The sequence below is a fragment of the Jaculus jaculus genome, chromosome 19 (assembly GCF_020740685.1).
Source record: "Jaculus jaculus isolate mJacJac1 chromosome 19, mJacJac1.mat.Y.cur, whole genome shotgun sequence".
In the NCBI taxonomy this organism is placed as follows: Eukaryota; Metazoa; Chordata; class Mammalia; order Rodentia; family Dipodidae; genus Jaculus; species Jaculus jaculus.
The window spans coordinates 37,798,526-37,810,946 of NC_059120.1; the positions used below are offsets into that span (position 1 = coordinate 37,798,526).

A 12,421-nucleotide genomic window follows, 5' to 3' on the forward strand; every position below is an offset into this window, starting at 1 on the left:
CATATCCCTTCCCCTCTCAATCAGTCTCTCTTATTTTGATGTCATGATCTTTTCCTCCTATTATGATGATCTTGTGTAGGTAGTATCAGGCATTGCTGAGGCCATTTTGTGTTTGGAGGAGCATGTTGTGAGGAGTGCTAACCTTCCTTTGGCTCTTACATTCTTTCTACCACCTCTCTGCAATGGACCCTGAACCTTGGAAGGTGTGATAGAGATACTTCAGTGCTGAACACTCCTCTGTCACTTTTTCTCAGCACCATGGTAACTTCTGAGTCATCCCAAGGTCACTGCCATCTGAAAAGAGAAGATTCTGTAACCAGAAGTGAGAGTAGCATGAATATATGGGTATGAACTTTAAGAGAAGTGTTTGCTGGGCAGTTTGGTGAGCATAGTATATACATGTATCCAGTCACCAGCAGACGTCACACCCCTAGGGCTCATGACTGCCCCTGTTGTCATTTTCAGTATCAGGGATGTATTCCTTTCCATGGAGCGGGCCTCTAGTCAAATTAGAGAATGGTTGGTTTCCCCCATAAGACACATGCCACTATTGCACTCATTGGCTCATTTGGCCTGGCTAGCCAAATTTAAGGTTTGCAGTGTTTGCTGTTGAGTATTTTCACTGTTGATTTCTCTCTCTTCCACTGAACTGCATGCAGCATAGCTTTTTCCAGCTTTCTGTCAGCTGGTGTACATGGAAGAGGCTTTCAGCTCAGCTCCAGCAGGATTTCTCAGTGCATTTCTCATTTGTATGTGGAGTCTTCAGCAATAGGGTCATACCTTCTATTCCTGGTGGGGAACCAAGAGCCTTGGCAATGTCCTGTAATGTTTTGGGGCATCAGGGACCTCCCTGGCCAACACAGGAAGGTATCCCATCTATGGCACTGAAAATTTTCTAGTAGCAATCTATGGCTTCTGAGTGTTCCATTGTCCAAACAAGTAGATTTCCATATGACTTATTTATATCCCCTTAGATTTTGATGAGCCTTCCCTCCACCTTTCCTTTATTCAGTCTCTTCCTCTGACCTCACTTAGGCCTTTTTACCCGATTAATATGTTTTTCTATTTACATATATACAATACCATCCCATTAAGTCCCCCCTCCCTTTCTATTCCCTTTATATCCCCTTTCTAGCTTACTGGCCTCCACTACGGGGTTTTATTCCTACTCACATAGAAGTCCAATCATTTGTAGCGAGGCTCCACACATGAGAGAGAACATGTGACGTTTGGTTTCCTGGGCCTGAGTTACCTCACTAAGCATAATCCTTTCCAGATCCATCCATTTTCCTGCAAATTTCATTTCATTTTTCTTTACCGTGAGTAGAACTCCATTGTGTAAATGTGCCACATCTTCATTACCCACTCATCAGATGAGGGACATCTAGGCTGCTTCCATTTCCCAGTTATTGTGAATAGAACAGCAATAAACATGGTGGAGCAAGTATCTCTAAGGTAGTGAGACAAGTCCTTAGGTTATATGCCTAGGTATGCTATAGCTGGGTCATATGGTAGATCTATTTTTAGCTGTCTCAGGAACCTGTACAATGATTTCCACAATGGCTGGGCCAGAGTGCATTCCCACCAACAGTGTAGAAGGGTTCCTCTTTTTCAACATCCTCACCAGCATTTATGGTCATTTGTTTTCATGATGGTAGAGAGAAGAGAGACAGAGACAGAGATTGGGCACTCTGAGGCCTCATGCCACTGAAAACGAACTCAAGAAGCATGTGCCACTTTGTGCTTCTGACTTTACCTGGGTACTGGGGAGTTGAACCTGGATTGTTAGGTTTTGTATGCAAGCTCCTTAAGTGCTGAGCCATCTCTCCCACTCCCAAAATAACTTTTTGAAAGGGAACTGAGTAGATGGCCCAGGTGGAACTGAGTAGATGGCCCAGTGCTTAACAAGTCCCAGGTCATTCAGTAAATGACTGAATGCATAAGCATTAGGCCTTGAATTTGGATACCCCGCACCCACATAAAATGCCTATAATCCCAGTTTTGGGAAGGCAGAGAGAGGTAAATCTGTAGGATGTACTTGCTAGCTTTTCTAGCTTAATCAGTGACCCTGTTCAAAAAATAAGGTACAGGAGCTCACAGGAGAGAGAGTTCATTGGGTAAAGCACTTGCTGTGCAAGTGGCAGGACCTGAGTTCAGATCACCAGAACCTACATAAAGACAGACACAGGAGCAAGCATCTATAATCCCAGTGTGGGCTGGAGAGATGGCTTAAGGTGCTTGCCTGCAAAGCCAAAGGACCCAGGCTCATTTCCCCAGGACCCTCATAAGCCAGATGAAGAAACTGGTGAATGTGTCTGGAGTTCATCTGTAGTGGCCAAAGGCCCTGGTGTGCCCATTCTCTCTTTATCTGTCTGTCTGTGTCTCTTACTCTCAAATAAAATACATAAAGAAAATTAAGCTGCGGGTGGTGGTGCATGCCTGAAAAGAAATAAACAAAAGAAGATAAAAGTAAAAGACAAACTGGGCATGGTGGCACTTTCCTTTAATCCCAGGTAGGAGGATCACCATGAATTCAAGGCCACCCTGAGACTGGTCAGCCTGGGCTAGAGTGAGTCCCTACTTTGAAAAACCAAAACTAAAATAAAAGACAGATAATGTTTATTAATTCTCTGAAAGTAGTATGTTAATTAGACTTCTATGCTTGTTTTTAAACAATTTCCATTCTTTTTGTGATATTTTATTTTTCTTTGAGAGAGAGAAATATGCCTGGGGGGAGGGGGGAGGAGAGACAGAGAGAATGGGCATGCCAGGGCCTCCAGCCATTGCAAATGAACTCCAGGTACATGTGCCCTCTTGTATACCTGGCTTACATGGGTCCTAGAGAACTGAATCTAGGTCCTTTGGCTTTGTAGGCCAGCACCTCAACCACTAAGCCACTTCTCCAGTCCTACACTAATTCCTAAATGCTTTCTCATTTAACTAGGTTTCGACTGTTTTTCTTTTTTAAAATATTTATTCATTTATTTGCAAGCAGAGAGAGCGAAATAGAAGAGTGATAGAGAAAACTAGTGTGCCAGGGCCTCCAGCCGCTGCAAACAACTCCAGGGTGCAGATGAACTCCAGATGCCTATGCCACTTTGTGCATCTGACTTTACATTGGTACTGGGGACCAGTGACCCATATCTTCCCCTCTAGACTGTTTTTCAAAGTCCACTTGGGTTTTGGGTTTTTTTGTTACTTTTTTGGGGGGGGTCAAGGTAGGGTCTCACTCTCTAGCCTAGGCTGACATAGAATCACTGTGTAGTCTCAGGGTGGCCTAGAACTCACCGCAGTTCTCCTTCTCCTTCCCAAGTGCTGGGATTAAAGGCATGCACCACCACACCTGGCTTTTGTTGCTGTTTTTTAAAAAACAAATATTTTTTATTTATTTGCAAGGAGAGAGAGAATGGGCATACCAGGGCCTCCTGCTACTGCATATAAACTCCATATACACGTGCTTCTGGCTTTATGTGGGTACTAGGGAATCAAACCCAAGTGGTCAGGCTTTGCAAGGAAGTGCCTTAACTGCTGAGCCATCTCTCCAGCCCTTATTGCTATTTTTTAAATTATTTATTTATTTATTTGAAAGCAACAGACAGAGAGAGAAAGAGGGAGACAGAGAGAATGGGCATGCCAAGGCCTCCAGCCACTGCAAACAAACTCCAGGCGTGTGTGCCCCCTTGTGCATCTGGCTAACGTGGGTCCTGGGGAATCGAGCCTCGAACCAGGGTCCTCAGGCTTCACAGGCAAGCACTTAACAGCTAAGCCATTCCTCCAGCCCCCTTATTGCTATTTTAAGGCAAAATCTCATTTACTTCTAGCTGGCTTTGAACCCACCATGTGCCCAAGGCTGGTCATCTTTCCTCTGCTTACCACATGTTGAGATTATAGGTATGCACAACTGTACCTAGTTTATAAAAACCACACTTTTTATAAGAGTCTTTCATGCTAAAATTTTAGAAAGTTGAAAACCAGTCATTAGGTAGCAAAGATTATATGCTAAGGGAAATGATTATATATAGGGTAACTTCTAAAAATAGTATCTTTCCTAAATAACATGCATCTGCCTTGTCATGGCATCCTTGAATATTGACAAGAGAATGTTTTTTTTTTTCCCCAAGAGAATGTTTTGAGTTAATTTTGCTGTCACTGCTACAGAGTGGGTTTTTATTTATCCTATGTCTCAAGATTCATAAAATATTGGATTCCTGCTGGTGTGTGAGGCCTGACTCAAGATTCTACCTCTAGAGGAGTAACTCTTTTCACCTACGTCCCTACACAAGATTACAGGGTTTCCACAGGCTCCATTCCTATGTAAAGTTGGCTCTTTATTCTTAGCAGCTGCTCTCAGAGCATCTTCTGTGATTTTCAGTCTTCCTCTTCCTGTTTTGTTGAGTAGTAGAAGACGTCCTGAGAATGTGTATGATGTGTTTCTCAGATAGCTCTCTTTTTAGGATCAGGCTGAATTTTTCTGTTCTTCACTTTCATAAGGTGATTTTTCCTGTGGTGTTATCTTTTTCAGGATGATCATGGCTATAAGCAATCCAAAGACACTGAAGAGAGACTTAAAGTTATTCCAAAATTTTGCTTTCCTGATTCAAAGGACTGGGTGCCAACCTCAGAGCTTAAGAGGTAAATGTGCTACTTTTGATTTTTCTTTGCTGGAACAAAGAAGCAGAAGCAGAGTGTTTGAGAAATGGATAGAACCAGGAGTGCAGCTCAAGGACACAGTACAAGGAAGGAAGAAACAGACTTAGAACACTTCCTATGTACTGCTCAAAAAAAGAAAGAAAATAGAATAATTCCAGTGCCAGAGAAAACAAGGTTGAGAATATCTTTGGTTCGCCAGTTCTGCAGAGAAGAACTAGCTCCAAACTCCATACTGTAGCAATTGATCCGAAGTGAGCAGAACTGAAGAGAATTTTTTTACAAGAGAGAAGTGACAGGATGCAAGCCCCTTGGCTGCTCTTGTACCCTTATTTTCAATGAGATATTCCATGAGGAATGCCATAAACATTATTTTACACCTTTGGTGAATTGAGCTTTTCTTTTCAGTGAAACATTCTCCTTCGTGTTGACTGGTGAAGATGGAAGTCGATGGTTTGGTTACTGTAAGAAGCTCTTGGTAAGTACTAGACTTGTGCCACAGAGTTAGTGAAGGAACAGCAGCCAAACTAGGAACTTCTGAAGCATGATCTCTAGGTGAGTTTAAGGTCTGTTTAATGATGTGTGCATTAAAGAAAGTGTGTTAGCTTTACTCAGCAAGAGGAAGATGAAGGTTAGCTAAGGAGTATTCCCGAATAGTAAGGGTGTGATTTCATTTATTGTTTTGTAAAAAGAAAAGTGACTGAGTATCAGTCACTTTGAAGAATAGGGTCCAGTGAGCCAGTTAAGGAAACTCTGAGTTAATCACCAACCATTTTAGGGCTTTCTTGTTTAGGTACCTACACAAAACCTACAATAAATCATGCTATAATTTTTAGTGTTCATTGAGAAGGAGAGTCTTAGTTCCTGCTCTGCACTAAACAACATTGAAAGAAGCCAAGGGTGTTGTGTACATCTGGAGTCTCAGCTGCTTGTGAGTCTGAATTAAGAGCTTGCTTCAGCCTAGTAGTTTGGGGCAAGTGTGAGCAGCTACCATAGCAAGACTACTGCAGAAGAAAAAAGAAAGGGCAGGGGAGGAAAAAGGAATCTCAGTGGTTCACATTAGTAAACTTTGTGCTACCTGATTTGTTTCTTCTAGCCAGAAGGCAAAGGCAGGAGGCTCCCTGAGGTATACTGCATGGTGAGCCGCTTAGGCTGCTTCAATCTGTTCTCCAAGGTGAGCAAAGAATGGGCTTTGTGCTGGGCATAGTGGCGTACGCCTTTAATCCCAGCACTTGGGAGGCAGAAGCAGGAGGATCACTGTGAGTTTGAGGCCACCCTGAGACTACATAGTTAATTCCAGGTCAGCCTGAGCCAGAGTGAGACCCTACCTTGAAATACCAAGAAAAAAAAAGAGAGAATGGGCTCTGTGAAAAAGTGATGTGCTTCCTGAGTGACTTCATGAGGCAATATTAAGTGCAAGACTGTAATATCTTGTAGAAATGTTCCCCGGGACCATGGACTTGAAGTCTTAAACTTAGCTCCATGGTTTAGTTACCACTGCTCTATTATTCTCCTTCTGGTTTGCTTCCAGGCTTAAAGAGCATAGCCTGAGCGCACACCTTTAATCCCAGCACTCGGGAGGCAGAGATAGGAGGATCACCATGAGTTCGAGGCTACCTTGAAACTTCATAGTGAATTCCAGGTCAGCCTAGACTAGAGTGAAACCCTGCCTTGAAAAACCAAACCAAACCAAAACAAAATAACCAAAAAGAGAATAGCCTGAAACCTATCTTCTCTCATGCTTTTCTTAGACACAAAATTCTAGGACATTATTGTCACAATCACTTTCTTGCCCCTCTCAGTGAAATGAAAAGGTCTTCTCTCCTCTAAAAGTAAGTTGACTTAAGTTAGTAACTTTTGGAGGGTTGTAAAAGTACCCTTAAATAACAGAATGCTTTAATGTACTTTCACTGGTTGCAGAAGCTTCTCTCTCTTAAATTCTATTGATATTGGTTTTTTTGTTTGCTATTTTTTATTTATATATATTTATATATATTATATATATTTATATTTGTTATTTTGTTTTTAAAGACAAGGTCTCATATATCCCAGTCTGGCCTTAAACTCAGCATGTAGACAAGGATTATCTTGAACTCCTAGTCCTCCTTGCCTCTGCTGCCGGAGCGCTAGTTCCCAGGCGTGCACCACCACTCCCAGTTTATGTGGTGCAGAGGGTTCGACCCAGGGCTTTCTGAGTACCAGGCGAACATTCCTACTCTACCAGTGAGCTACATTTCCAGCCCTATTGCTGCTGTTTTCTGTGTACCCAGTTTGGCTATTCCTATAATAGGATTTTTGTTTTTGTTTTTGGACTAAAGCCATAATAGATTAACATGTTTCTGTTTATTTATTGTGTGTGTGTCTGTCTGTCTGTGTGTCTAGATTCTGGATGAAGTAGAGAAGAGAAGAGAAATGTCTCCAGCTCTTGTCTACCCATTCATGCAAAGTGTCATGGAAGCTCCTTTCCCAGCTCCTGGACGTACCATCACAGTGAAGAGCTACCTTCCTGGGGCTGGAGATGGGGTAAGTTAACTCATTCCAGAAGGATTTTATAGCCACCAAAAAGTAATTCTTGTGCTATAAGCATAGCTTCCAGAATCCTATAAGGTTGGTGAGATTTCTTTTTTCCATAAATTGTGAATTTTTTTATTCCCATAAGGTACTGCAGAAACACTGAGTTTTTCTGTGAAATATTGAGTGTCAACCTAAAATATAAATATTTCCTGTTACACTTACATTAGGCCCCTTTGTAGTGACAATTTTTATATAAGAAATGGCATTTATACATGCTATTGTCAAAAGGAATTATTTTACAAGAAATATACAGCTCAAAAGTAAACTTCTAAAGTCTTGGGATTAGCAAAGGCAGCTTCATAAACTGTAGCAGACCTCTTTATGGACTAGTAAAAGAGTAATAGAATCTGTTATCATCACGGATTGTTTTCCAACATCAGCTCTTCTGATTCAGATTCTTGCATTTCAGTCAGTTGAACTCTGCCGACCATTAGATTCACGACTGGAGCATGTGGATTTTGAATGTCTTTTTAAATGCCTCAGTGTGTGTCATCTTATCCAGGTGTGCGCCTCTCTCCTTTTGGAGCGGAGGGTAATCTTTGTTGCCAACAGCCTAAGGTAAGAAACCGGCAAATAATGTTACTTCTTGTTGGCGTTTTACATGCTTTTACTATTTTAAAATGTGGGCATATTAAAAATATCTAAAGGGCTGGGTGTGGTGGCACACGCCTTTAATCCCAGCACTCGGGAGGCAGAGGTAGGAGGATTACCATGAGTTCTAGGCCACCCTGAGACTACATAGTGAAATTCAGGTCAGCCTGAGCTAGAGTGAGACCTTACCTCAGGGGGGAAAAAAAAAATCTAAAGGGAAAGTGGTTTATTGTCTATAATTATGGAAGTTGTCAATAAAAAAGTTAAGAAAAATCTAGAGCAGTTTGCCAGTTACCTAATGTTACAGTGACATGAATAACTGAAAGTCAGTTTTGGTACCCAGCAGCATTAGACTATAACACTGACTTTTTGGGTTGTATTCTGTTTCCTTTCTAACTCTAGTTTTACTTAACTGTTATTTAAAATTGATACTGTGGGTGTGGGGTGCACACCTTTAATCCCAGCACATGGGAGGATCGCTGTGAGTCCAAGGCCAGTCTGAAACTACATAGTGAATTCCAGGTCAGCCTGGGCTAGAGCAAGACCCTACCTCAAAAAAACTAAATATATTGCGGAAGAGGTGGCGGAAAGAATGTAAGAGCCCAGTGAAGGGTGGGACTCCTAACAATGTGCTCCTCCCAGACACAAAATGGCCTGGATATCCATGACCTCACAATGTCTGACACTACCTACACAAGACCATCATAATAGGAGGAAAAGATCATGACATCAAAATAAGAGAGAGCCTGATTGGGGGGGGAGGGGATATGATGGAGAATGGAGTTTCAAAGGGGAAAGTGGAGGGAGGGAGGGCATTACCATGGGAAATTGTTTACAATCATGAAAGTTGTTAATAAAAATACATAAAAAATAAAAACCTTTATAAAGCCCACTATCTGTAACCCCAGACTGACTGCTCTGCTCTTGAGAGTCAGTCCTGGCAGCTCATGTTTTTCTCCTGAATAAAAGCTTCCATCTTTGCCTCAAAAAAAAAAAGATAAATAAATAGATAATGCAGGGCTGGGGAGATAGCTCAGTGGCACTTGCCATGCAAGCATGAGGGCCAGAGACTGCTTGAGTTTGATTTCCTAGCACCCATGCTAAAACACATATAACAAGTTTTTGGGGGTGGGTGCTGGAGGAAAGGCATTTGCCTACAAAGCCAAAGGACCCAGGTTTGATTCCCCAGGACCCATGTTAGCCAGATGTACAAGGTAGCGAATGCATCTGGAGTTTGTTTCAATGGCTAGAGGCCCTGGCACACCCACTCACCCGCCCGCCCTCCCTCCCTCCCTCTCTCTCTCTCTCTCTCCCTCTCCCCCCACCACTCTCCCTTTCCCCCTCTTTCTCTTTGTCAAATAAATAAATAAATATTAAGAAAAAAATTGGGACATGGTCACATATGTTGGCAACCACCAGAGAATCACTGGGGCTTACTACCAAAACTGGCAGCTCTGGCACTGTCTCAGAGAAACAAGCAGATGAGCTGGGTGTGGTGCACACCTTTGATCCCAGCACTTGTAAGGCAGAGGTAGGAGGATTGCTATGAGTTCAAGGCCAGCCTGGGACTACAGAGTGAATTCTACGTCAGCCTGGGCTACAGTGAGACCCTACCTCAAAAAAAAAAAAAAAAGAAAAGAAAAGAAACAAGCAGATTGAAAGCAATAGATGGTTGTTAATCAGAGTAACCAGCATCAACTTGTAATCCTTTAATGTAGTATCTGAAGTGCCTTTCATGTTCTGTTGTATATGTGACATTTGCTTTCTCCTTCTACTAGCATCTTGTCAAAATGTGGCCATGCTGTGGTAGCTACCCTGTATCCTTTCACCTGGCAACATACTTATATCCCAGTCCTGCCTGCATCTATGATTGACATTGTGTGCTCACCTACTCCATTCCTTATTGGAATCCTGTCTTGCTCCTTACCACAGCTCCGGGATCTACCCATTGAAGAGGTAAGATGGAATACATGGTACCTCTGGAAAATACTAGCATATTGAAGCTACGCATGGTGGCACTCGTCTTCAATCCCAGCACTAGGAAGGTAGAAGTAGAAGAATTGCCATGAGTTTGAGGCCACCCTGAGATTACATAGTGAATTTCAGGTTACCCTGGGCTAGGGCAAAACCCTACCTGGAAAAACAAAACAAAGGGCTGGAGAGATGGCTTAGCGGTTAAGCGCTTGCCTGTGAAGCCTAAGGACCCCGGTTCGAGGCTCGGTTCCCCAGGTCCCACATTAACCAGATGCACAAGGGGGGCGCACGCGTCTGGAGTTCGTTTGCAGAGGCTGGAAGCCCTGGCGTGCCCATTCTCTCTCTCTCCCTCTATCTGTCTTTCTCTCTGTGTCTGTCGCTCTCAAATAAATTAATTAATTAATTAAAGAAAAACAAAACAAAACAAAAAAATAAAAAAACTAGCACATTAACAGATGAAACTAAGTCATCTTGTAAGAGTGATAGAATTGTTATTAGTATGACCATTGATAATTCATTATGGTCATATTTTGACATCTTTTTATTAAAGTGAAAAAAATGTTATAATGAAAGACTGTCATTCAAATTGTCATTCAAAGGCCTCATTCTTATGTTGTTTAAAAGGGTGAGTTTTGTTTTCTTTGAGCCAAACACAAAAACTACTATGGGTGAACCAAAAACAAAAAATGTTTTTAAGTATGGCATACAAACAGATAAATGACCTAAACAGCTGGGTGTGTGGTGGCTCACACCTTTTCAGTCCCAGCACTCAGGAGGCTGAGAGGAGGCAGGACTGCTATGAGTTCAAGTGCGTTCCAGGTCAGCCTGGACTACAGTGAGATCCTACCTTGAAAAGAATGTTTAAGTGCCTTAAACAAACAAAATATGCAGCTTAGTGAACTATTATCACAAAGTGAAGATTTATTTAGAACAGCATTGGAATAGAATAGAATTTTAAAGCAAAAAACATCAGTGCTAGCATCTTGGAAGTCCCTGTCATACCTCTTTGTTTTTGATTCCTTCTTCATTCCCCACAAAAAGTCACTGCTGGACTGAGGAGATGGCCCAGCAGTTAAGAGCTCTTGCATATCTGTAATCCAGTCCTCAAGGGTGGAGGCCTGCGAGTCACAGGGGCTCACTGACTTACAGCAACTCCAGGTTGAGGGAGAGGCTGTGTCTCAAGGAAAGAAATACACCAGTGAGTGATAAGAGAAGAACCCTGATGTTCTCCTCTGGCCTTCACATGTATTTGTGTGCGGGGGTGGGATGTGCATGCGTGTGGAGGCCAGAGTTGACATCGGCTCTCTTCTTTTGATGGCTCTCCACTTTGTTTACTGAGGCAGGCTCCCTCACTTGAACCAGAGATCTCCAACGTGGCTAGGGGCTCCCCTGTCTCTGCCTCCCAAGTACTGGGATTATGGGGGGGCTGCTACAGCTGTCCAGCACTTACATGACTGCTAGAGATCTGGGCTTCAGTCCTCTTACTTATGCAACAAGTACTTTATCACATGATCATCGTCTCAGACCTTAATTTTTGCATTAACTTAATGCAGATATCTTTCTACATTAGCTCCTTGTTGCAGTCTGGTTAGCATTGCTGGTAGAAATCACCCAACCAAGAGCAGCTTCTGGAAAAAAGAGATTTATTTTGGCTTACAGGCTTGAGGGGAAGCTCCACGATGGTAGGGGAAAACGATGGCATGAGCAGAAGGTGGACATCACTTGCTGGCCAACATAAGATGGACAATAGCATCAGGAGAGTGTGCCAAACGCTGGCATGGGAAACTGGCTATAACACCCACAAACCCGCCCCCAACAATACACTCCCTCCAGGAGGTATTAATTCCCAAGTCTTCATCAGCTGGGAACCTACATCCAGCACACCTAAGTTTATGGGGGACACCTGGATCAAACCACCATACTCCTGTATTAATTTGCCTTTAACTTTTGGTTCATGTAGCATACAGTATGGACTGAGAGCCATTTCAGGGTTCTCCCTCTGTAGATACCTGCCTATGTTGGTACACTGTAGTGAAAAGACTGCCTCCTCTTCCCCAGTAGTGACTCAGCTTCCCTGGCCTTGAAAATCTCTGTTAATCTATAGTTGTGCACATCATTATTGTTTTCAATTTATTGATTTTGATTATTTTCATTTTTGAGACATTTTATGCATTCCAGGCTGGCTTTGAGCTTGCTATGAAACCAAGCATGAGCTTGAACTCCTAATCTTCCTACCTCGAAAGTGCTGAGATCACAGGAGTGAGCCGCCACCCCTGGTTTTATGTGGTGCTGAGAATGGAACCCAAGGCTTTTTTGACTATTAGGGAAACACTCTATGAATCCAGCTCTATTCTCACCCCCTGATGGATGAACCTTTAAATTGGCTACAACTTTAGAGTTAAATGTGTTTGAAACTTCCCATTGTCTAAAAGAATAAAAACACCCTTCCTGACCTAGCAGTGCCTGATGTATCTGGGATGTCTCTGGATAAACCTGCCCTGCTTCTTTATTCCACAGGTTCTGATAGTTGATCTCTGTGCTGACAAGTTCTTACAGGAGGTGAGTGACAAAGGGGTGATTGCATAATGTTTTGGGGACATAGTTCTCTCTGTAGATAATTGGAAAGAAAATATGT

At 42.6% G+C, this 12,421-nt stretch overlaps 1 protein-coding gene across 2 annotated transcripts in view; it reads left to right on the forward strand.

The window, feature by feature from the left end:
• Positions 1-12,421, forward strand: part of Dennd2c (DENN domain containing 2C) — a 99,196-nt gene that overhangs the window by 74,052 nt on the left and 12,723 nt on the right. For both annotated transcript variants that reach the window (XM_045138738.1, XM_045138739.1), the window contains exons 9-15: positions 4,523-4,632; positions 5,056-5,125; positions 5,744-5,821; positions 7,030-7,170; positions 7,631-7,779; positions 9,591-9,768; positions 12,304-12,345. In XM_045138738.1, coding sequence (XP_044994673.1) covers positions 4,523-4,632; positions 5,056-5,125; positions 5,744-5,821; positions 7,030-7,170; positions 7,631-7,779; positions 9,591-9,768; positions 12,304-12,345 — 768 coding nt within the window. The remainder of the gene's footprint in view (positions 1-4,522; positions 4,633-5,055; positions 5,126-5,743; positions 5,822-7,029; positions 7,171-7,630; positions 7,780-9,590; positions 9,769-12,303; positions 12,346-12,421) is intronic.